At 38.6% G+C, this 25,913-nt stretch overlaps 2 protein-coding genes across 2 annotated transcripts in view; both read right to left on the bottom strand.

Moving 5' to 3' along the window:
* Window positions 1-52: 52 nt before the first annotated feature.
* On the bottom strand, window positions 53-22,323 carry LOC135141303 (dynein beta chain, ciliary). Its single transcript, XM_064072285.1, has 43 exons — window positions 22,252-22,323; window positions 21,115-21,502; window positions 20,731-21,067; window positions 20,184-20,545; window positions 19,622-20,137; window positions 19,458-19,568; window positions 19,048-19,202; window positions 18,801-18,996; window positions 18,452-18,707; window positions 18,043-18,403; window positions 16,788-17,997; window positions 16,248-16,520; window positions 16,119-16,148; window positions 15,099-15,941; window positions 14,223-14,771; window positions 14,048-14,182; window positions 13,728-13,990; window positions 12,682-12,883; window positions 12,408-12,632; window positions 11,763-12,250; window positions 11,362-11,644; window positions 10,890-11,063; window positions 10,122-10,841; window positions 9,732-9,893; window positions 9,486-9,685; window positions 8,551-9,136; window positions 8,178-8,499; window positions 7,710-8,011; window positions 7,367-7,663; window positions 7,151-7,320; window positions 6,863-7,001; window positions 5,694-5,858; window positions 5,447-5,640; window positions 5,190-5,394; window positions 4,797-5,102; window positions 4,579-4,749; window positions 4,208-4,524; window positions 2,796-3,210; window positions 2,342-2,743; window positions 1,867-2,109; window positions 1,460-1,816; window positions 1,260-1,408; window positions 53-361 (listed from the first exon to the last, which is right to left on the bottom strand). The coding sequence occupies exons 2-43, from the start codon at window positions 21,469-21,471 to the stop codon at window positions 67-69; spliced, it is 13,443 nt and encodes a 4,480-aa protein (XP_063928355.1). The 5' UTR covers window positions 21,472-21,502; window positions 22,252-22,323; the 3' UTR covers window positions 53-66.
* A 735-nt stretch (window positions 22,324-23,058) lies between these two features.
* LOC135141915 (neprilysin-4-like) overlaps window positions 23,059-25,913 on the bottom strand; it is a 47,349-nt gene continuing 44,494 nt past the window's right edge. Inside the window, exon 17 of the mRNA XM_064073504.1 lies at window positions 23,059-23,367. Coding sequence (XP_063929574.1) covers window positions 23,191-23,367 — 177 coding nt within the window. The 3' untranslated portion in view covers window positions 23,059-23,190. The remainder of the gene's footprint in view (window positions 23,368-25,913) is intronic.

Below are 25,913 nucleotides of genomic sequence, written 5' to 3' on the forward strand. Positions count from 1 at the left end.
GGAAATAAATGCCAGGTCATTAATTTATTTTTTTCAGAGTTCTATACAAGTATTTATTTGCGGAAGTTAGGTTTGGAGGAGGAGGGCCACACCGGCTAGGGTCCATTTGGCAGGTTTGTCTTTGGTTTTTAGGTTGAACGTCCATACGTATGTGGGACCTCTGGTCCGTGTTTTATAAACGGGACACTCGTACATGTTTCTGAGATCTTGCTTATCTTGAGTTATGGCTCTGACGTTGATAACCGGCATTCCTGGAAATAGTTCTTTCAGTTTCGAATCCATTATAATTCCGGCTTGGACGTCCCATCTGGCGCCTTCCATGTGCAGACCGTGAATGTAGGCCCCTTCTCGGGGGGCGCTCCTGGAAGTTTGGACATTAGGTTATAAAATACGTACACTATTTTGTATACTGATAAAATTTTGTACCCTGAGTCGAATCTTAACGATGAACACGAGCGGATGTTTTGTTCTGCAACTGAAGTGTACACAGTGTGTGTTTGCATCATCAAATGAAATGAAAACTACTGTATTTGATATACTTGATATAACCCTCAAATTTATGCAGATTTCAAAGCGGAAGCGTTGTCTGTGAAGGATCGATGAAGATCCCTACCGGAAAGGTTGTTTGACCCCATTGTTGGTCATAAAATTTATTAATACACAAAAATGTTTTGTCTAGGTTTATAAAAAATCTAGTGTCTATCACAAAAATTAGGGCAGACTGTGATGTCCCGGACGTCAAATTATTCATTTAATATCCATTTAACAAAAAAAAACCACTACGCAGAAGTAATATAAAGAGCGTTCGAGACGGACACAACGGAATTTATGAAGTTCGAACGTGGCTAAACTTAAAACCTCGATGCGACATGACAAACCCACAAACACTAACCCCATCTTCCACTTTCCAAGTAATGATCTTGAGTTAATTACTATCTGGAATCCGTCAACTATTCCGCCTGTCTTAGAGTGCATTTTAAAGCGCGTACAGTAGATAATGTAAGGTGCATGCTTGCGACCCCACATTACTAAAGCTCGGGAACCAGTTTTTGTTCGGTAATCAAGACCAATTAAACGCGTTGCTTACTTAGCCCGACGATGCTGAATATGTGAGTGTGGCCTTGAATAAAATGCTTAACTGTTCTGACCTGTCGCTCGGGAGCCAATTTTTGTTCGATAACGCTGATTGTGTGAATAAAAAAATGAAACCCGTTGTTTTCTGTAAGTACGGGTAATAAAAACAAAATGGAAAAGCTTACGTGAATTCTTCTTTTTGTTTCTTGGTTACATCACACTGGAGACACATTTTATCCAACGGTAGTTCGTTTCTTCTGGCCGTGCTTTGCATAATCGCTGTGAGTAAGGATTGGGGATTGAAGAATCCGCCCAACCAGACTGACGCCGGTAACTTAAGTCAAAAATACCCATATATAGTGTCCCAAAAACACATTATACTTACCACAAAGTCAGTGGACCACGTTTCTAATTCCCTAATTCTCAACAATAAGTCAACAAACCAAGACGTTAGGCCAAGAAGCGAAGGATAAGCCCTCCGACCCCAGACCGGTGGCACTTGATCCAAGAATAATGCGTTTTCAAGATCTTCCATATCCGACGTTATTGTAAGTTCCCCTTTTAATCCCAGGTCGAGTTCTTTCAAAGAACGCTTAATTTCTCCAGTTAGATAATTCATTCTTTCGCACTCTTGAAACGCCACAATCACATAAGGAGTACGCTCTTCTACTTTGCCCATTATCTCTGTCATATTGAAGTCTTCGGGAAGCTTTTCGATCATTTCGTCGACCATTTGCTTTACCTGTCAAGATTCTTATTTATTAGTGTACTTCCCGGAGCGCTCTAGCGTACTTTATCTTCTCTTGTAATGGTGGTGCCTCCTGAAGTCCCGGCGTCTCGAGGCTGCATCTCGAACACGGTCCGAAAGAGATCGTCGGCTGTAGTTGTCAAAAAACCGATTTCTGCGTTGGGGTGCAGACCGTACAAGTAGGGCGACTCGGGAGGCATCATTTCGTCGATGTAGTTGTGATACCCCACGTAATCGGTATTCGGGGGGGCAGCGAAACCTGGGGCTAGCATTAATTCGCCGTCAACCTACAAGCAGACACGTTATTTCCCGCAATTATTCCGCCTATCTTGACTAGAAAATAAGGTGCATGCTTGCGATCGACATTACTAGAGCTCGGGAGCCAGTTTTTGTTCGACGGTCCAGACCGATTAGACGCGTGGCTCACTTAGGTCGCTGATTATTAAGGTTAGGGTTAGTTTTATCTTATGAAAAGTTTGATACTGAACATGGATCTAAATATGACGCTATTATAGTTACCAAATCGGGTTGTAGAAGTTCTTCTAAGTACGTAATACAGAGCCTTCTATCCCAGTCGTCGGTAATGTGTCCGCCGTACATAATCTCCCCGAACAAATATCTTAGGTCCTCCCATGGCACTTTAGAATTAGCTTCTAAATAATTGTAAAGCACGAATACGCTAATAGTTAAATCTCCGACGTTAAAGGGATAGACTTTATTCCAGCCTTGCGGTCCGAATTTCCTGCGTTCTGCCACAACTGCGTGAAAGTAGCACAGAGAAAATAGTATGACTTTAAATTCAGCTTCCTTTCCACATTGCTCTAATGTTTCCTGACTAAAATTCGATAGAGATTTATGTAAATTTGCCTGCATCCCCGTCGGTGGCTCGTTTGTTATTTTTATTGAGGATTCTAAAATTCCCTATAGCAGGATGTGTGAGTTTTAAGCAAACGGTATATCTTTGTATAGATACTTGCGGGATGATGTGGGCGGTGGGAGTTGCGGCAGGTTCGGCGCTCATAAAAACCCGATAATTAGAGTGAGAGCCTTCCGCGTAGCGTTCTAAATTTTTTTCGAGCAGAGGCAGCCATTTTTTAACCAGATGGATGTTCTGTAAGACGACCCAGTGCCCGTGCAGTGCTGCAACTTCCATCGCCTTTTCGGCTACGACTTCCTGGCCTTGACCCAACGATACGTTGTGAAAATTCTGCTTATCTGATGTAAAACCAAGTTTTTCTCCTAAATCTTCTACATCTTTCAAAGGATTAACGCCGGGGGATAAAATAAAGAAAATCGGTGTCGATGGACTTGTTTCCTCAAATGATTTAGAGAATTCTACTGTTTTGTTCTCCACATACTTCGCACCTAGTTTTTCTTCAATGAACGCCCTACGAGAATAAATGAATATTTGATTTACTCTGCTTTACGAGGATGTGTGGAATAACCTCACTAAATATATAACAGTGACGCTGCTGCCGCGAATGCTAAATAGCACATACTTTAAAATATTACCAAGAAAATTGACACTATCCTAGTAAGCATGGAACTACCAAAACTCACTTTATAACCAATTTTAAGTGCAGTTTTTAATAATAATTCTGATACATGTTTGTGACTTAATTTAATTTCAACACCAACCAATTGACAATTTTTTTTTTGTGTCGCCAAGACAACCTTCAAATTTTAGCTAGAAAGCATATTTCTGTTGAAATTTATGAGTTCTGAGCTATATTTTACTTGTTTGGTAATTCTGCACGACTTGACGCACTGGGATATGCAGAATCGAGTTATTTTGTGAAAAGGAGACGATTGGGTATAGTTTCGTTTAAAAACTTCAAAAATGTAACTTTTAACAATTTTTGTAATACTTTTTAGCGACTGTAAGTATGTTCGAGTAGGAATCATAGATACAGTAATAAAATAAGCGCAACCTTCTTTTGATTTTATTAGTGTTAATTGAACATGGATTGAATAAGGATTTAGCGCAGGCTGTTTATGCGACTTTCATGAGATCACCGAAGGAGGAGTGAAATAATGTGTTCAGGCTTAAAATCTACACATTTTAGTACCGTAAAAGTGGTAAAACTTGTTCAAAATAAAGTTAGAAAAAAACACTAATAAAAAGTGTGAGCGGCATTTTGATGGTAGTTAACTCGTCGTTAAAGGTAGTTTTAGTGTTTGTCGATAACTTGAGTAATAAGGTAGCTATTGTTATGCACAAAAGCTTATATTTTTGTTTAGATGAAAGAAAAAAATGTAAATTTAAGCATCGTGAAGCTTCAAGAGCAAGTGTTTAGGGTCTAGAAAATATGAAAGAAGTTGTTTGCGTGTGCGTTTGTTAAAAGTTGGCGTCTTCGGTGTAGACGCAATCGAGAGGGCACTTACATCATGGCATATATCATCCGATCGGGTCTAAGGGCTCGCATCATGCAAAGTCTCTGTAGGGCAGTTTTGCTTTTCCATTCTTGAGGAAACTTTTCTCGCTCTGGACATTCAGATTCAACAAGTTTCTTCCAACGTTTGGGGGAATTTTCTATGTCTCTGTCTAAGTTTCGGAACTCATCTTTTGTTGCTAGACTGCATATTCCGCCCCAACTCGTGTTGGACAAAAAATCGACCGGACTAGTCACATGTGGTTTTATTGGAAAGCGCAAAAGAAAATCCAAGTCCGGGGCCAATATCTCCTCGCTCATAAGAAGCACCTTGGGAATATCGTGGGGTTTTTGGTCGAGTTTTTAATCCGGAAACCGACTCACCTGGAAGGTCATCTGCGAGGCAAAAATTAATTTGTCGCATTCAAACAGGCCCCGCGTCGTGTACTGGAAAACAGAGAACGAGATGCAGTCGATTAAATTATTCACTCGAGCTGCGACTTCGTCGGCAGGGTCGGCTTTGGCGATGGCTTTTTGAAAAACGACGCTGAATGCCTAGAATTACCAAATAAAATAGACGTAGATTTGAATAAACATCTTACTTTCAGCGAGAACTGATAAATTGGGTTAATTGTATTTAACTCGTTCAAAATGAAATAAAGCAGACTCGCTCGAGCTGCTGCCGGTCTGTAATGTTCTCTTGCTTGATCGATTTGAATTGAAGTAACTTTGGCTTCTGCGACTTTTTGTTCTATTTCGGCTGCCGTTCGCTTCGTGGTTTCTAAATTCTCGACGAGTGTTGTGTCACCCAGTAAATTCCCACCCGCGGACGATAAGCGAGACAGCAGGTCGTCTTCCAGAGTTTTGAGCATAATTTTGAAGTCGTTTTGCTGCTTGGTTAATTCGGCCTGTGTGGAAACGTCACTTTTTAACGAACTACTCCGACAGAATTTTGATCCACATGCAGAACTTGTACTAGCTCTTGCTAAACTTACCTTTAACTCCTCCAAATCAGGTCTTTCGGCCTTAACAACTTCCGCCAGAAGTTGGTCTTCTAAGCCATCCCTGGTTACTGTGAAATTAATCAGTGTTGCTTGGGCCTGCATCTCTGGCTTGTAATGCGGATTTGCTAATTTTGTATGAAGAATGAGGCGAAACGTGGCGTTATATTCGATTTCCTTGTCACCAATTTTTATCGCCCTATAAAACAATAGGTTACAAGTTTACAACTTCATTACTCGAAAAACCCTACTTTCCCTTTTTAATTAAATTTCTACCGAGCAAAGTGTCTAATACAGGATCAACTGTCTCCTCGATATTTTCTACCAAAACTGTTGCTCCGCAAGTAATTGATTTTTCAATCACATCCAGATAACCCTTTTGCCCTAAACGGATCACCTTTAATTCGTCGCCATACTTTTGCTTGATCCACTTTATGCCTTGAAGCTGATTCATTTCAAATCTAAGTTACATTACAAACACAAATACACAGATTTTACTTGCGGATCTATCATAAGTGGCCACCGATCCGAATTAGAAAGAATCGTCGCATTTTCTGTTGACATTCGATCACTGGGTAAACCTTCGTTATGCCATTTCGCTATTTGAGTGTCATCCGTTAGTAGAGTTAATGGATCCAGATCCTCGGTGATGGGAACATGAGGCTAAGTTTGAAAATATGACCCAGATTAATCCACTTAAAAAAACAAAATCGGCTGAGCTGTTGCTCAATCGTTAAATACCGAAAATCTTGTATTATTTTAACATGACAAATTAATCCAGATTTTTGTCTTCTTTTGCACGTGGTTTATCTACGTAGGTATTCACTTAATTATACAGACTGTTTAGTGTTTCCTTTGATGTGTATTCTAAATACCGCTTAGTAAGCGACTGAAAGCGACGTCCGCGAATGTCAATGTTGGCTGAACTTTCGTCATGTGGAACTAATCTGCACGGGACAAGAGACTACATTTCTGTATGTATATGAATTAGTTATCGCCTGAAGACTTACACTTTCAGTGCAGTAATTTTTTAAAATCCACTGAATATTCATAATTACCCGACGTTAAGTTTGTTTATTTTCTTCTAATATAGAAAGTATTGACGAAAATTGAACCATGTGGGTTACTAAATTTTATTTGTTACGGATCCAACGTTATTTTTTTGGGTTGTCATTTTTTCGGCTACCGACTGACTAGATCACTTCTTAATATATTTTTTGTCGTTGGGGTTTCAAGAATAAAGGTTTCTTTGTTATGTTTCACAAAATGTCTCGGTTTATTTTAAGAGTAGCTTCTAGCGCAAGGGCAAAAAATTGAGCTAAAAACCATATAAGCTGTTCGACTTTAAATCGCACTTCATATTATGGATAAAAAATTCTGGCATATTTATGATAAAATAAACTCTCTTCCGAATTACTGGTTAAAGGGGATGTAACTAAGGAAATTTCGCAGAAAAAATCGTACTGACTAAAACGGAATTATTTTTCGTCGAACTGAAATAACTGTGGAACTTATGTGATTTCATGGCAATACTGATACAAAATAATGACTTTTTAGAGTAGCATTAAGCAAATTTTTCATTGTTCGTCTGTTCGTGTGACCCGGTGTCTCCTCGAGGTCAGAAAACTGGTGCCCGAGCATACTTGCGCACACTTATGATTCCTTACTTCTAGAGTCTTCAGAAACGGAAGCCACATTTTGTGTAGTAAGTCCAAGCGGTATTGTTTCGTAAAACATCCTACGTAAGAAATAAAAGCAGTAACCAATAACACATCCCCCGGTAACATTTTCCCCTGATTTACGAAGCTGGAAATAAAAATTTATAGATAGTAGATTGCAAGGGAAGTGCGGAATTAAACTTAGTAATGCAAGTGAATAACCAACCTAGCATTCCTATTGGTTGGGTTTGATTCCACACTTTTGCTACATATACGATAACATTAATTTTTACTAACTTATTAACGGCTTCCGCCCATCTCACATTTTCGCTGGCCAGCCCTCCGACGAGTCGATTTGCCAGTTGTATCGTTGCATTCGTGGCATCCGCTTCTTGTTGACACAACAATTTCTCAGTTGTCGCTTTTTCAAAATCCGCAGTCAAATTCGCTAGTTGCTCTTCTAGAGACTACCAATCAAATGCGGAAACGGTTCGCGGCTACAAAACGACTTACGGCAACTTTCTTTTTGATTCCGCTGAGTTTTTCCTGAGCAGCTGCTAATTCCGCGTTAGCGGCAGCTAAAGCCTTCCGTTTAGGCTCAACGTCGCAATAGACCTCATAAAACTTAATAATATTTATCACCCAGGCGCAAAGTCCGGCCGCCGCTGCCGATTTTGACCTGACAAATTCTGGCTCGAATTCTGCGTCTTTCAAGTAAGGTTCGATGGCTTTGGTGATTTCTGGGTGAATGTTTTCTTTGTCGTAGTTGATTAAAGCGTCCAGAAATGCGTCCACTTTGGCCATCACTATCTGGAAATTTTCTCTTTATTGGGTAATTAAAGAGAACGAGTTTTACTTTAGCGGCTTTCCAGCTTCGGTCTTTGGGTATTTTTGCAGCCGGAGCTAGTAAAACCATGACGGCGGCAGTCACGTTTGTCACTGCTCCAGGTGGCGAACCGAAGGACTTTAATTCCGTCAGGTTGGCTTTGTTTAGTGTGTTAAGGGCTTCTTGGGCGGCTATTAATGCCGGCTCTGCTTTGAGTAAGTCTTCTTCGCAGTCTTTTTGTTTCTTACTTACTTCGTCTGCAATAATCGCTACTCTTTCTTCTTCTTCGTCGGCCAGTTTTTTCTCGATTGATACCTTCTCAGTCTCTATACCTGTTAAATTTAATTCAGTTAATTTAATGTGTCACTTTTGCAATCCGTGAGAAATAGAAAGCGTGCTAATCAGCGAGAGGGATATAAAGAACTTATTTCTTAAGAGGGGTAGAAATATATATTGGAATGCACATAAACAAAATTAAAATTCTGAAGGCATTCTTACCTACAATTTCGATAAGTCTGTCCGCGGCTTCGTTCTTTTCCTTAAGTTCAATTTCTTGAATTGCTAGCTTTTTCTTAAGTTCATCGACTTGAACAGCAGTACTTTTCAACTTATCCAGTCCGTTTTCCAGGCGTTCAATTTTACACTGAAGTTCATCCGTTTTCTTAATTAATAGCTTAGTATATAAGTTAATTTGTTCGAGGTATGATTTTGGAGTTGTGTAATTATACCTCCGTTCGTTTTGTAGAAATAATTTAGAAGTGGCATTTACAGAAGTGTGGGCGTATGCCATAAATCTGGATACAGAATCAAGCAAAGATGCCTATAAATCATTTATAATTAATTAGGAAGTTGGAGAACGCCACATTATCACCGGTAGGGCTTTCAGTTCTTGCAAAAATCGGAGCGAAACGGAAACTAGAGCTTCTTGAGGCCACTCGTGGAACCAGTTAATTTGCGTGCAATTAATAATAGCCGGGAACTTTCTTGATCTAACGCGCAACGTCGAGCCAACAGGTGAAAAACACAATACGACTTTTAACTGTCTTCTTACGCGATCAATAAAGAATTTCCAACAATTTTCTCGAGTGTCTAACATACCAGCTCCTTTTACTTCGTTACGAACTCCTGCGATGATATTTTCAATTTCGTCATCGGGAAACATGTCGGGAACTTCTCCAGACGCTAACATGTCGTTTATAAGAACCAAAAATTGCTCATTGGGCACTTGAGCGTCTGTCATCAGAAACATTATTCCGACGTTTTTTAGCCCGGTTTTCATGTAGAGAGAAGACAGTTCGTTCTTGAGATCGAAGACTCCATAACCCTTCTTGAGTTGGATTTGTGACACTTCTAAAGATGATATGAAAGCCGCCAGTCTCGCCAAGGATTGTTTGCCACTGCCACCGACTCCCACCAATAATGCACTGCCTCTGGGAGACTCCAGGATTCTGTTTATTCTGGAAATTGTTTTCACAAACCCGTATGTATACGAATGTGCGAGGGGCCTCCGGAGATATTTTTTTAATTGACACTCGTGTTTGCCAATTATCGTAATCCCAGTTTACTCTAATAACACCCGATTTTATCTGACAACGGTTCAGATTTTAAGTAAGATTTTATTTATAGCTTTAAAAGAGTTCTAGTTTTTCAAAATCTAGTGAGAAAACTGGCGCCCGATCACCATAATTGGTTTCGCTTTACCATCTCCGAATAAATATTTTTTAAGGGGAGTGTAAATATCGCTCTTGTTACGTATCCTGTTTAGTTCTGATAAACCCGCTGACCTGACAGAACCGAAACACTTACCTACATACATGCATCATTGCATCCTCAAACAAGACTAAATTCATAGCTGCAACTAAGTCGTTGTAACTAGACATTGCTTCTGTCAGCAATTTGCTAAGGGTTTCCCACTTAGTTATTGGCATATATTTGGGTTCGCCTATCCCTCCGGCAAAATGGCAATAAATGTTTGGTTTTTCAAGAACGATGGACTCATCGATTTCCTGAAATGTTACGTATGCGTTTAATTAAAGCTACCTGTAAAAATACCTCGAAGTTTTTCTTGAACAAGTCTAATTGTAGCTTGTTAAAAGCGTCAGTGTCCTTTTCCTCAATTAGTTTATCTCCGTAAACTCTTTGACTTTCATGTAACCACAGCCTAACTAAATCTGTGGGTTGATTTAAACAGTCGTTCGTACTAAAGAGCAAACCCTGAAATTAATTTAGAATAAAATAAATAAATAAGTGAAGAGGGTTTGGGTTAAATAACCCTGAGGGCCGATTGCACCGAATAATTTTATTTTAATACAAGTTTATTTGGAAGGAACGATCGTCGGGACGATTGTTTTCACAGCAAGTGTACAAAGATTAACGTTGATCTTTGTTTAAGAACGAGGGGAGATCGGGAATTAACTCTTTGGGGTTGATTTAAGTGCTTACCTGAAATACGTTGGATATATCTCGTAAATTAAAAATGTAGTGAAATTTTATAGCCGTAGGAAGGAATATTTGCGATGCTTTGTGATGTAAAGCAACGGCAGCTGATACAACGTTGTCGCCGAGTTTTACAACGACAGAGGGAAACTTGTGTTCTATATTAGATAGATGCTGACTTAAAATTGCATGATAGATGGTCGAGAGAGCCTCACTTCCGGGGAAACTAATCGCAAATACGTAAAAGTGTCTCTGTAGCCTCGGATTTATAGTGAAACTTCCTGCAGTGGGATTCATGCACGATACGTATTGGCAATTATGTATATCTTTCAGCGACAGCTTGTTCCTGTCGTACCAGTGTCCATAATCCAAGTGCTGCCTTATTAGGGTGTGAGGCTGCACGGTGCCATAAGCATCCACTTCTGGCATGTTCATATCGTCGATAAAATAAACAAGAGTTTTATTTCCGGGGGGACCATAATTCCTTCCAGCTTTTTTCTCTAACGGCTTCTCCAAAATCTTTTGTAACATCTCCGATGTTGTGTAAAAGTTGAAAGGCACGTTGGTCACCGCGTAGTTCTCGGATAATGACGCCAATTTCTCGCTGACCAACACAGTCTTGCCGCAACCTGCATTTCCGACCAACATAACCGGACGTCGCTTAGCCATCAACAAATCCAAGAAATATCGAATACGGATCGATTCGGCCGTGTGAACCAATACTGCCTGAAAATAAGCGCCCAGTGCAACTTAATCGACTTGCGGTTCAATTACCTGAAGGGGGATGTCTGGATCGAGCTCGAAACGTCCCAGACTCTCGGTCCACGACACGAACTGCTTGCTTTCTGACTCGATGAAATAATCAAAGACGGTGCCGCCGCTGGGAAACTTGACCGACTTAAATTCATTAGTCCACCACTTGGTAAATTCCACTCGGTAATCAGTCGTCTAAGGACCAACTCAAGCATAGAATCGACGTTCATGCCCGATGTATCCAGGAACAACACACAAAGTCTAGATCGCTCCGCGACCCGACTGGTTCGCCCCTGACTACATCATCAACAACAAATACAGCACCAATACGTTCAGAAAAAAACATTTGTCAGTCATTTTGACAAGGTTTTTACATTTCAATCCGACAATAACCTTCACACTTTAGAGGGGAGTATTGTGGCGGCACAACATACCGTGTAAAGTTATTATGGCGATTTTCTCTGAACGTAATCCCGTACGAAGATTTTTGTACCTGTTCTTGGAACATCGCCGACCCGAACGCCCAGACGCAGCAAAACACGAAGTAGAGTTCGTACCATTCTTTGGGACAGTCGTTGGGGACGTTGTTGGGGGTTAAAAGACAGTCGAGCAAGTGGCATAGCATTTCGATGTGTGCGGTTTCAGCCACTGGGGTTATTTTCTTGAAACGTGTGCGAACATTTTCCAGACAGACCGGAATATATTTATCAAAAAGCATGATGAGGTTTGACTTTTCGGTCGAGTTTGATCGGGTTTCGATCCAGCTGGTTACGAATCTGAAAAGGGTTTGCATTTTCGTAACGATTTGAATTAGCGGAAAATATAAATAATAGTGGATGATGCGGAAAATTAAGACGTAAAGACGAGGAATGCGTATGAGAAAAGAACACTCACGGATTCCAGCCGAGATCTTGAGGGTTGATGTAAAGAATTCCTGCTCGGGAAACCGTAGCCGGTGTCGCTGTTCGTAAGTTTGAAATTTCAAATAATAATCTCATTGCCGGTGTTAAGGCAATTCTCTCATTACTAGCTAAAGTGAGTACTTTGTTATCATCCATAACTGTGTTTAGGGACTCGATCCACATCGGATCTATGTCGCCATCTAAAACGATCCATTTTGGATTATCTCCACTCAGATTGGCTTGTTCTCTCATTAAAACCGATAATAAACCATCTTTCCACTCCCTGGTAGCAGGATTGATTATGCCGAAAAGTTCATCGTTTGTGACGGCCTTCGGATTGAGATCGTTGTAAACCGGTTTTCTTTTTATGTTTATATAGGTTTTAAATAACGTTTTCCACACTTGCGTTTTGCCGGTGCCGGCGTTACCGACGATAAAAACCGAATGGCGTACTTCCAATAGTTCTTCTAATTGAACAACCTGTAGATTATAGATCGACATTAAATATTCAATTTAGTTGAGAAAATTGTTCTTTCGGTTTCTTTATGCTGTTTGCCGATATCTCAAGTTTAATTGGAAATTGATTAGTTCAAGTTTAAATGAGATTCATTTTTAAATGTAAATGTACGAAACTTACTTTCAATATAAAATTGTCTTCTGGTTGTAATTTCAAATCGATAGCCGCCTGTTTAACCGTACGTTCAAATTCAGCATCACGTTTCCTGGGAACCTCGAGGGCTGGAAATAAGTCACCTATTAAACCCATGAACACGGGAAAATCGTCAGTTACAATTTTAGGAATGTTAAAGTCTCTAAGCGCTCTCATAAGTACTTCTTCCTCTGGCCTTCCCGGATCCCCTCTCTATAAAATAACGTACAATAAATTTTGACACATTTTTTCATCTACCCACTTTTAATGATCCGGCCACTACTAAAACGGACTTTATTGCCCGCAATCCCCAGTCGTAATGATCTTGTTTCGATAATAATTCTTTGCACAGCGTGTATAATGTTATAAATTTTCTTCCCAGTATTTTCGCTTCTTGAAAACCCTCAGCCACTAACATTATTTCGCAGATAAGTTCGAAGTCGGGGACCACCATCGCGCACGGCCTAAAATCACCTCACAATTAGCTCAGAGAAATTTTAATAAACATTATCTACATTTTATGTTGCAAACTAACTTAAACTTAAAGCAACCTTCCTTTCTTTTTTCCATCCCGATGGGAATAGGGTCATCATGACGGATGCTTATTTTCGTCTTTCCTTTGCGTTTCACAGCTCGTAAATACGAAAACAGATTTCCTGTTTCCATGTGTTTGTCTGATGGGAATAGGTAATCGTCGAAACTATCGTACCGATTACTTTGAAAATTTAATTGATGTAAAAAAAGTATGACACTATGTGAATAGTCGCTTTAAGTAGCAAAATTTTAACGTTTTCAATAAAAGAGTAGTTAGTTGTTGTGTATTGTTGGTTGGGTCCGTCAGGGTTTGTTGAATTTTCGGTGGTGTCAGGGCTGGGACCTCATTTTTTTAATTAGGCGAACCGCTCGCCACTAGCCTCGTGGACCACAGAGAAACCACGGCGCCACTGCAGTCATTTGGACATCGTTTCCCACGTATCAAAGCTGGCGTTTGAGAAGCTCGCTTACCGCATCCCACTCCTGACGACGACGTCAACGTAAATGAATTCTCGTCAATAATTCCGCTTAGTTGGAGGAACGATATTTAAACACGTCCGCATTTATTATTGATAATACCCATATAATAGCAAATAAGATTTCCTCGTATACATACATACAATAGTAAATAAGAGTATTTCGCAGCGAGTCGTCTTCACGGTAAAGTTTTCCGAGGAAACGCTTCAAGCGTTTCGTGTTTCGTAAATAAGACCTTGCGAAATAAACAGTAGGTGCACTTTCTTAAGAAACTAAAAAGTCCGTGGCTAAAAATACCTGAATAGTGCTTTCAGATTTTCAGGCAGTTCGGTCCTGCCGGCGTAACCGGGATTCATCGTGATGAAAATCCCGACTGTGGGAACTAGAGCGATGGGGTCCCCCATGAAGTCGAAGGTGATCCTTTTGTTCTTGATGGCGTCCAGAACCGACTTAACCTGGACGGCAACCACTGAAAGAACCTCGACTGAAATTCTATTGAACTCATCAAAACATCCCCAAGCTCCAGTTTGAGCAAGCCCTTTGTAAATATTACCACAGGACTGTGGACAAATATCGGTTTCTATCATTAAAAATCAACAATATGGCATATAATATACTTTATAATCCATTTGTTCGGAGCAGTTGAATACGTAGACCATTATTCCCAGAGCTCGCCCCAAGTCCTTGGTCGTCTCGGTCTTGCCCGTTCCGGCAGGCCCCGCTGGCCCTCCGCCCATCACCAGATGCAAAGACTGAATTTACTCAACTTGAATCCGCTCAATTAAACCTTACCTGAGTTAGCGTGATGTAGCATCGGTCGGTTAGGGGTGTTATCACAAGTCGAGGAGTATTTCCCAAGTATTCATAACTGTACCTAAACTGGGCATCACAAATATTGGCAAAACAGTGTTTATCTTGCTCGTCCCATCTATGTCTCAGTTGGGAAACCCACTGGAACGCCGAGGCGCTTTCAACTTTCATTTGAATTAATTTGCTAACGACGTCACGAGAATGAACATCTATAGTGCAAATGGTCATTATTTTTTGCCGGTCTTGTTTTGTCAGATCTCCCAACAACAACGAAATTAGAGTGCTTAATTGGGACACTTGTTTTTTGTAATAATCACGAATCGCGTTATCGTAGCCCTCCTCTAAACGAGAAAAAGCTATATTCACTTCAGAGGTCCACCATATTTGTGTACCGCACAGCGATACTTGGGCCGGAAAGTCGAACAGCCACTGATCGCGAGGCTTCTCCTCGTATGATACGACTCCTTCACCGATTAAGTGTCTAAGCGTCGACCGCATAGCGTCCTGAATGCGATTTAACCACACTTCCACCTGAAAACGATCATTACTACACCAGCGACACACGGGAATGGCATTTGACTAATAGACTTGTAATGTCCTTGTCAATCTTTGATTTTATGAAAATTATAACCAAAGTTTAATTGTAAATAAGATTATTTCAGACGCACTTCGTCCACAATACCATCCTAACCACTAACGAGTCAATTTCAAGTTGAATTGGCGATATCGCAATCGCGAATCGCAACTGTTGTCATCGCAATTTCCATACCAACGCAACTTGCGATATCGCAAACCCAACTTGAAATTGGATTCAATATTCAGTTTTTCGAGTTGTAGACGAAACGCGTCAAATCTTACCGCTTCGCTACAAGTTGTAGCTTGATTAAAGTCGATATATTCCCCATCTTTGGCGTGCATTCCATGGATCACCTTATTCAAGCTACCATCTTCATTTCTTCCAAAATTTAACCTAGCGATGGAATCAAACAGCTTCGTTAGGTGCTTAGCAACCAATTCCGGTTGATTCCCGTTTGATAGAATGTCTAAAAGATCAGCTGACGAGATAAAGTAAAACCTTGGAAACGACAGTCGTTTAGTCTCCAAGTAAACTGCAAGCGCTTTCTCACACAGAGTCAACTTCATCTGTAATTTTTCCAAAATGGCTAACAACCCTGCTCTGTTAGTAGATTCAACGACGTTAGGTATTTTGCTTATTTCGGTAGTCAGTTCTTTGAAATCCGTATCCACGTTGTCGAATCTATCCGAATCTTCCGGCAACTGTTTCCTGATGTCTTCAGAACTCATAAAAATCGACTCTAGATGCATCCAAGATCTCTGCACCTCGAACCAAATAGAGATGACTTGATCCGCCAGACTTAGTTTACTTTGCCAACTGGACACTTCTTCCAGGAAGTGTGCGATGAACTTAGAAGTTATCAAGTTTTGTAACTGCACTTGATTTTCTTCTAAAGTTTCGATTAACTCTTCGCTCGTTTTTAGTAGTTTGCACCCAGTTCGGGGATGAATTTCGTGACCGAATTCCATCGCGGACCAGGTGATGTTGAGTTCGCGCAAAATTTTTTCCATTGACATCTCTTTAACGGCTTTGTCGACGATATTTTTGACTTCTTCTTCGCACTCGTGTAGGTTTAGTTCGAGCAGATCGGCAAGAGTGGTGTTGTAATCCATAACAATTTTTGTCTAAAATTTTGACTGGTGTAAGAATATTGTTAACGAAAAGGTTCAAACTTAAACTAAGTGTGAAGATATAAAAATTGCAGACTTACCACTTCAGTGGGTACCAAAGTACCAAAGTATATAACACAGTGTCAAAATCTGCGCTTTACGCTTGTTATATTGTAGAAAAGTTTTACTTACCGTAAATTCGGGGGGCAAGGCAGCTAAATTCTGTAACAGATTAGGCATAGAAATAATGCTTTTATATACAGTGATTTTTGAAGACGTAAGCTATTTACATATGTACAGGAAAATTGTCACAATTTTTACCTTGGTAGATTTCATAAGTTGGTTCCAGTGTCTTTCGCGAATGGCTGGGTTTTGAAGTTCACCAACCGCTTTGAGCGACGTTAACGTGTTTTTCACGGTCGCTTCTAACCCCAAATATGTGTTCCATCCCCGCATTTCTTTATCCAACATTCTTATTTCTTTGGCAAATTTTTTACACTCTATGTCCATGTTTTCAACGTCAATTTTTCGCCAAGGCGTTGTTTTCCAGTCATCCACGCACGTGTGGACAATGTGGACGTAGTCCCACAGTTGCTAAAAGGGGCAAACTCGAGTACTTGTTATCCCCCTCGTTGATGCGTTTCATCAGCTACATTGACACTTTCGATTCGGTTTCTAGTGACCAGAAGCCCCACTATATAACTATTCGAGATGACAATGTAACTGTTGAAACGTTTATTTTAGTTAGTATCGTGTTGGTTTAGGTCGTCGTGTTTCTCTATCGAAAATGTTGTCTTCTTCTGTGGTATATGTCAGTGGGTACACATGGACTATACACGGAACATTCCCCCTACAACTTACTTTTAGCATTTTCAGGTCTTTCCTACACTGTTTTAGAACTTTAAAGTCCGGAACGTTGACCTCAAACAGTGACCCAGATTCTTGAATATTTCTCATTTCGGTTTCAAACTTTCTTAGATCCTTATCGACTTTATCCAAAACGTCGTACGGATCTGAGCAGTTGTACTGAAAAAAGTGATATTTTTTGAAAACTTCTCTGTAGTAAAGTATTCGGGCATCAAATTCTGTAATTTTTTTGCGAATGAAAACAACTTCGGCGGCTTGTAGTGGGGCAACTTGTTGTTTGACGGTGATGGCGATCTTCTTGGTGTTGTTCCACTGCTCTGGTAATTCTTGTAGGTACACATTGACCTCTTCGGGTATATCTTGGTCGTAAAATTTGAGCAGCTCGATTGTTTCGCGAAGTGGTCCGAACATTTCGTCAGTGGTGGCTTGACGTTCTTTCACGTGAAGGAGATATCCCATGACGTTGACGAGAGCTTGATAATCGCCTTCGATGACAGTTTGTTGAAGGCCTTCATCTGCGGATCTGATAAACTGGCCTAAATCCGTCAGGCTACTTGTAACCGTATCGACTAAGTGATCTTTAAACATGTTCCCCCATTTTCGGATGGTGTTTAATAGAGCTTGCTTGAAAGGTTTGACGTCTACTTTAAACCAAGAGTTAAAAATGTGGTTGGTTTGCATTCCTTCGACTTCGGTATAGAGGTTTTCGAAGTGATCGATTTGTTCGCGGAATTGTTCCATTTTGGGCGGGTTGACTTTTGGCGCGGCTGAGTCTTTCAAATTCACCCAGTCAATCTCTTCGCTTGTCAGTTGTCTACTGTAAGTCAAAAAATGTTCGAGGTATATTTTTCGGTCGTCAAGCCAAATGTACGAGTAGTTTTGGAATTTGTCACAAAATTCGTACGCTTCCTCGATTACTTTATCAACGTTGAGGAAAATATTAGTTTTGATATCGACGATATCTTGATTGGTGTTGATTTCTGCCTGATATGACAGTTCGGCTGTTTTTGAGAATCTGGGTACGATGGCAGCTATTTGGTTTATGTCTTCGATGAGACCTGTTATTAGTTTTTTAAAGCCGTTATCAGCGTTCGAATCGAGGGATGGAATGAACACGATGTTTGGTTCGAGAAGAATTAGTTGGGCTTCGAATAGTGGGGCTAAATTGTTAGTTGGATCCATGTGTTCGTTGACATACCCTAAGCTGTCACAAAGTTATCAATAAGTACATTCTTTAACTTAAACTCACCTACACCCCACACACTGATAAAGATAACTTAACACTATTTGATCTACATAATCGATATAACTCAGCCACTTCGGGTTATCCTGTTTATCCGTCATTTGAAACAGTTGCATGTTTTGTTCCAATAAATCAGTTATCTGATCAGATGCTTTCTTGATATCTGAATACCTCTTAGTGATTCTTTCATCTCTCTCCTCTAGACACAGCACGCCATCTTTCTTTCCTTCTCGCCTTTCGAATAGCGGCTGTCGGGCGAACGGCATAAGAACGTTTTTAATTTCGTTGAGGTTCTTCTGACACTTTTGTAAATGTTGTTGCAAATTTCCGACAAGATTGTACAACTTCGTTATGTACTCCCATAGACCTACGAAGTTTTGTTACTAAGCGACTTAAGTTAAGCGCGGTTACTTACCGTCGGACGTCCAGTGCAGCGTGTGTTGGCCTTGCAATATTAATTTATCGATTTCAGCAATTTCGCTCTGAATTAAATTAAACTCCACATCTTTGGTTGTCCTTCTGATTTTATTGTACCAAGCAATCGTCGAGTTTAAATTGGATATATATTTTCTGAATACGTCATTCTTTTCCGCCAACGTAAGCGCGATTTCTGGGAGGTCTTCGTGTCCCATTAGTTTTAAATAATGAATTTCCCGTAAGATTGCCGCGAGCTGTAAGTGGTAAACGTAATTTGGATATTTAACAGAATTTGTAATGCTTGTTTTATTTTTCTCTTACTACACAACGTTTAAAGAGACGCTTACTTCCGGATTAAAATTTAAGTGGAGCTCTCTCGTTTTGGGATTTCTTTTAAGCAAAGAAAGTTTTAAATTGGTTTCTATTTGTTGTGGCACAGCTTCGGTCCATTGTTTAAGAAGCTGACTATTAAAGTCTTCCAGTTTTTTAACCAATTCTTCAAATCTTGCGAGGATTTCGCCGGCTCTAGGACTCTGAGTTATTCTAAAAATTACGGGGTTTGCTGCACGTAGTGTAAAGTGAGGTTATGTTTACGGATGTTGCAGGTTCTTGAACGAATCTATGGGGCTTTGTAATCTCACACACATGTTGTAAGTCCAACGTAAACTACCAGCTACAGGGGGCATGTACTTGTCGACGCCGAACTGACCGTGTTTTTCTTTCTGGGCTTGTTGTTCTGAGAATAGTGCCTAAAATGGTCACAACAACATAAACTTCTCGAATGCCTGCATTGTTGGTAAAATGCGTGACCGTTTGCATATTTTGATACTAAAACTCTTAAAACTAATTTGTGAGCAGTTTGTGGCCTGAATTATCTAAATTTTCATATGTAGCTCCGACGACTACGTCGGAACATGGCCACATTACAGTACGTCGCATTTGGGTCAAATTATTAACTCACGTTTAATTACTTCTCAAACAGAAATTTAGCGAAAATTACTCACCTCGGCTGTGCTCACTTCCTCCGTCAACATGTCCAAGATTTTCGTATACCTGTTTGTAAATTCCGCCTTAATTAGGGGTCTTTCTAACACAGATCCTATGATACTAATTAGCTGAAATAATTTAACGCAAAATACAAACTTTCCCAATCATCTTAAAATAGAACCTTAAATATACTTTCCAAATTGGAGCAGTCCTCAAAAGCTTGACACAAAATCGCGGCTAACTTCATATCCATTTCGAATATTCTTTGCTTAAAGTTTTCAAAATCCGAAATGAAAGAAGAGTCATCGGGGTCGAGAACGTCGTACGATTTTCCGGAAAATATAGAAAAGCATTGTTGAAACTCAGCGAAGACGACTGTAACTCTAGCACTGAGATTTTTTCCTTTGATGCCGCCAATTTCCACCTTTTCTAGCTTGCTGAATTCGAGAACTGTGTTAAAAAACCACTGGATCGTGCGCAGTCGTTCCAGAAACGCGTTAAATCGTTCGAAAACCATATTCGGGTGAAAATTCCACAACCTCGGTTCTTTGTCTTTGAAAAATCTACCCAGGTTGTTTTTATACGTGTTGAAGATTTTCGAAAATTCTTTTAGCGTTTTTATACACAAGTTTACACGTTGCATGGCTTCATCTATGTCACTGTGGAAGAGAGTAGTCGGATCTAGGCACTTTTTGGCCTGGAAGTAGCAATAGGTAAGTTTGGTCCTTGCAAGTACCACTTACCTCTTGAATCAACAAGTTGCAAATTTGTTTCAGAAGTACGATTATTTTGACTTGGTCGTAACACTTGGAGTTGCACCAGATGAGACAAACGACGTGCATTAACGGCGCTAGTACCGGAATACATTCACTGAAGTCGGTTTCTTCGAGAAGAGCTATATGTTTTTTTAACGGTTTTAAATAAAGACAGATGTTTTTAGCTTCTGCTAGTGCTATAACTATGTTTTTGAATAAGTTTTTGAAACAACTGTAGTAGGCGCTGTTTGTTTTTTCTAGAATGACGGCCATACTTCGCACTCGGGGTTCCCTGAGCTGTTCGTAAATGTAGTGGAGGTTTTGTAGCCGCAAGTTCCAAAAATGCAATTCTGTAAAGGAAATGATTTTCGTTTGTGTCGCACACTCATCCTGATGACGTTTTTCAAGTAGCGATTTTCTACACGGTGAAAGCTGCGTTTTACGACAAATTGAGTTGCACATAATAACTCATCTACTCGATTTTTAAAAATGTGTTGGATCGAACGTTCTCTGTATTTAAAAATAATTCACTCACCTACTGAAGGAACGGGATTTACCGCCAGTCCGGCCTTCTCGGAAGAATCGTTAACTAAAACGTCATTTATTTGAGCCGACCACTTAATAACAACCCCTTCGATAGCACTCTTTAAATATAAATCACATATTTCGCCGTCGCTTTCAATTAGGGCCTTTTCAACTTCATGAACTTTATCAATACCGACCGGCATAGGCAGCACAGTTTGGCCATTTACATGACCTTTAACTTGGTAAACGGTGCTTTTTAAACTATGGACGTGTTTCTGGACGTCTTTGGCTATAACGGCTGGCCATTTACCGTGATTTTTAGAATTAGATAACAAAGGGACGAATATCTGGAAAAAATTGCTAGTGAAACTCAAAACTGGTCAAATCTGAGTACCTCGTCTACTAGACTTGCTAACTGGTCTATTATTTTCGAGGAAAGGTCGCCTGTGATGAGTGACTCAGACGGGGTTGTTTTAGAAACGGCTGCTAGGGTTTTTTTGATGAAATAAACCCCTTTGCTTTTTAATTGTGCCAGTGGAAACCCATTAGAAGCAACTAGTTGTGCGGTGGGGGTTAGAACTATTACTAGGATAGTAGGGTGTGGGCGCTCGAGGAACTTCATCACTACTGCTTTGTGGTCTTCCGTCGCCATCATTCGTGTCCATTTTTCGGGTTTCAGTTTTAACGTTTTTTGTACGAAAGTGCCAAGGAAGGTCATGCGGTTGTCGACCTGTGCGGGCGGTTGTTCCATTATTCAAGTTAAAACTCAAGGTTCATGTATTCTGAAACTCGCTTGAATGAAATTTGGTCCTGGGTTGTACAAGGTAAGATAATAAGCTGCGGGATTACAGAACATCGTCTAAATTTATCCATTTATCCCCTCCGGTAATTAGATGACGTCATGTCAAAAAATTATCACATAGTTTTTCTGTTTAACGTAGTTGTAATCCCCACCAGAAAATCGATGACGTCATCGCAAACTATACTTAGCACTGTAGCTTGACATTTAAGTTGCGACATTTCAATATTTGTGATTTGTGTGATCAAAAAAATCAACGATGTGGTAAATTGTGACAGAATGATTAAAAATGGGGTGCACATAAATTATTGTAGAAGTTCATAGTGCAGAGTTGCTATAATGCAACATATTATTTAATCTATTGTGAAATATAGTTTTTAATAAAATTAATGGTCCTTTTATTGTCGCGAACTATAAGCATTAGGTGAGTTAATAAATGATGTTGTCATGACGCGACAGCAAATTTTGTCGTTTTAGCATAAAGAAATCAGATTGCTGTCGATATATGAAAAATGAGTTAATGAAAAGCACGTACCACCAATTCTTGCTAATGTAAGAAAAAAATTTGTAGTGAAAGCGCAATTATCGCCCTTGTTATTTCTATAAGCGTATTTTCGTGTTCCTACTAAAAAAGTGCACCTCTAGCGTAATAATAATAATAGTAATGATAGTAATTAACCGTGCGAATAAAATTTTCGACATAATAAATGCAAGATTATGACTACAACTCACCATTTAACACGAATGTAGCTTGAAACAATTCGTTTTAGGAGCTAAGAAAGTAACGAAGTTCTTTCCACTGGTGCATTTTCAAGATTGTGCTATGATTTAAATTGGTAAAAGACTGAAACTAACATATATCATGCCACAATCACGTTATTATATTATTTGCGTGGTCTCATCGTCCCAGAGTCGTACCAAGACACGCTCTTCCTTACCTCAACTAATGACAACATAAATAAAATCCTGAAGGAATATGAACGCTCCATTGATTTTTGCATTTAGGTATACTGCCATTGTTTCAGCACACAAAGACAATTTTAAATTAGATTAAACACCTAATTTTCGGTTAAATTTTGAGTGTCTTAAGCGACTACGTCGTAATTAACTAAAAAAAACAGCTTTTGTTCTTTTTTAGGCGAACGGAACCGGTGATGCGAATGTGATTTATTGGAACTGACGGCGGTTACTGTCTTCTTTGGTCTTCAAATCGAAAGAAGACATCTACTTCCGATGCGTTCGCGCATCGCGTGCTAGCATGTTTTTAAATAAATCAAATTGTTAACTGTCGTTTTGATTTGTTTAGATTCTACAATTTTCAAATGGCATTTTAATTATATCCGAATTTATTTATGAAATTTTAGTGTTTTGTGCGAACATTTTCAAACTAAATTATTATTGTTACAATCAACAAATACGGCCTCGTTCGGAGTCTGACGACTCTTTCATTAATTCTATTAATGTATAAAACTTTTTATATTATTTCGTAATAATAACACTATATAATAACAAAAACAAATTTATTTGGTATAAGATAATTACATTTCAAGAACATGTTTCAATACATTGTACAAAATGCAACAACTAATCTAATTAAAGATGCCCTAACAGTTTGACTTAATTCAGTAAAAAGTAACAACAACGCTAAAAATAAACTAACAATTATTCAGGTTACCAGAGTACACATTTGTTGACAGGATTCATCGGTGTCCCTAAGCGACAGCCCCAAGCTTTTGCAAATTCCTTTGAATTGGAAAGTGTACCAATAACCCTAATGCGATTAGGACTGTGAACACCATCCACTAGCTTGCTTTTTAATGCCCCTAGTGTGGAATTTCCACACCATATCTGGAAACAAAAATGATTAGTTAACTCTATAACTATGCATTTTTACGACCCTGACGGTCCGTTTGAAATTTGAATGGGGCTTTTTCTTGACCTCTTATTTTAGTCCGGGCGTCGATCTTTGCTTCGCTAATATAAAGTCGCTCTCCAGACTCAACAATAAATAGTTGGAGCAAGACTTGAATCTTGTTCAACGTACTGGCACTGCAGCCTATGCAAATATTCTGATTTTATGCTCTGCCAGACACGATGTAAATCTTATGTTCGAGTGGTGCATGAACATTAGATGTGACAGTTTGAGCGAAATTGACGTACCGGGACATTATATCCACAGTTAACCATTTTAGAGATTAAAACTGAAAAGGGTGCCAAGAATGTTTTGTTATAATATTAGTTCCAGTTTTCCACTATTCCAAAAAATTTCCAATTTTGAAAATAAGTAATTGGATTATTGTTAAGACAAGTATTGTTTTATGAATTATAATTAAGAATCAGGTTTCAGTTAATCGTGGTGTCACACAGCCCACGTTCCATTTAAATGCAACGTCAGTTTGAAACATTTTGGAAAATATTTCCAAAACTCACGAATTTTGAACATGTATGTGATTAGACTATTGTTAGCATTATTACCTGAACAAGTATTTCTTTTAATTAATTTTGACCAAAAACAACCCATGTGCCATTTAACTAGTGGCACATTTCAAAAATTTCGAAAAAACATTCCAAAAATCTCCTTTTTTAAAAACATGAATGAAAATTATAAAGATCATTAGCTGAACAAGTATCTATTTTTATGAATTATTACAAAAAATCCACGCTCCATATAACTGGTGCCAGGTTTCAAAAATTCGAAAAAAAATCTCAAATTTCGAATACAAGTGATATGAGACTATAAGATTGTTAATATCAAAACCTGAACAAAAATTATTTTTTTTATTATGTTAATCTCGAATTTTGGACACTGGGCTACGGTTAAGTTTATGACTTGAACAAGTAATCTTTGAAAATTTTCAATTTAGAAAACATAAAAATAACTCACGTTTCATTTAAGTGTTTCATTTAAATTTTTAAAAAATTTCGAATTCTGGATACACTGGAGTACAGTTAAGTTTATTACGTGAACAAGCGATCTTTTATTAATGATGACCACCTGTCATTTAACTGAATCAAAAATTTCGAAGAAAAATTTTCAAAAAATTTCCAATTTTGAAAACATGTGATATGTGACGGAATTATTGCTAACATCGTTGTCTCAAGAAACATTTTCTTTTATTAATGATAACCAAAAATAACCAATTTAACTGCAGTCACCTTTCAAAAATTTCGAAAAAAAATCTAAAAAATCTTCAATTTTGAAAATAAGTGCATCAATTGAAAGATTATTACTTAAACAAGTATTTTTTATGAATTATAATAAAAAACCCATGTTTCATTTGATTGTGGTGTCATGTTTAAAAAGTCGAAAAAAAACCCCAAAAATCGCAAATTTTGAACACAAGTGATACGTGACCAGACTAATATTAACATCATTACTTAAACGAGTACTTTTTTATTAATTGTGATTAAAAACTACCCACGTTCCATGTAACTGTAGAGACACGTTTAAAAAATTTTGAAAAAAATTTGAAAAAATTTCCAATTTTGAACATAAGGTATTACCCTTTTGTTAAAATAATTGCCTGGACAAGTATTTTTTGTGAATTATGATTAAAAAACACGTTACATTTAATTTTTGGCGCTAAGTTTCATAAATTCGAAAAAAAAAATATTCAAATTTTGAAAACAAGTGATATGTGATTGGACTATTGTTAACATCATTACCTGAAATTATGACCAAAAAACCCGCGTGCCATTTACTCTGGTGCTACGTTTCAAAAATTCGAAAAAAAATCCAAAAAAATCTCAAATTTTTAACACAAATGGCCTGACTATTGGTAACATCATCACGGGGACAAGTACTTTTTTATTAATCATGATCAAAAACAACCCACGTTCCATGTAACTGCAGAGACATGTTTCAAAAATTTCGAAAAAGTTTCCAAAAAATCTTCCATTTTGAAAATAATTGATTGATTGAATCATTGTTAAGATAATTACCTGGACAAGTATTTTTTATGAATCATAACCCAAAAACACGTTCCATTTAATTGTGGCGCCAGCTTTTCAGAATTCCAAAAAAATAAAAAAATCTTAAATTTTGAAAACAAGTCATAAATGATTAGACTATTGTTAACATCATTACCTGAAATTATGACCAAAAACGACACATGTTCCATGTAACTCTAGAGACACCTTTCAAAAGTTTCGAAAAAATTTCCAAAAAACGTCCAATTTTAAAATAAGTGCTTGAATTATTGGTAAGATAATTGCTTGAACAACAATTTTTTATTAATTATAACAAAAAAAACATGTTCCATTTAATTGTAGTGCCAAGTTTCAAGAATTCCAAAAAAATAAAAAAAATTCAAATTTTCAAAAACAAGTCATATATGATTGGACTATTGTTAACATAATTACCTGAAATTATGACCGAAAACAATCCACGTGCT

Source organism: Zophobas morio, unplaced genomic scaffold (genome assembly GCF_036711695.1).
Source record: "Zophobas morio isolate AGI-343-1 ecotype UQ-CSIRO unplaced genomic scaffold, CSIRO_AGI_Zmor_V1 ptg000044l, whole genome shotgun sequence".
NCBI lineage: Eukaryota > Metazoa > Arthropoda > Insecta > Coleoptera > Tenebrionidae > Zophobas > Zophobas morio.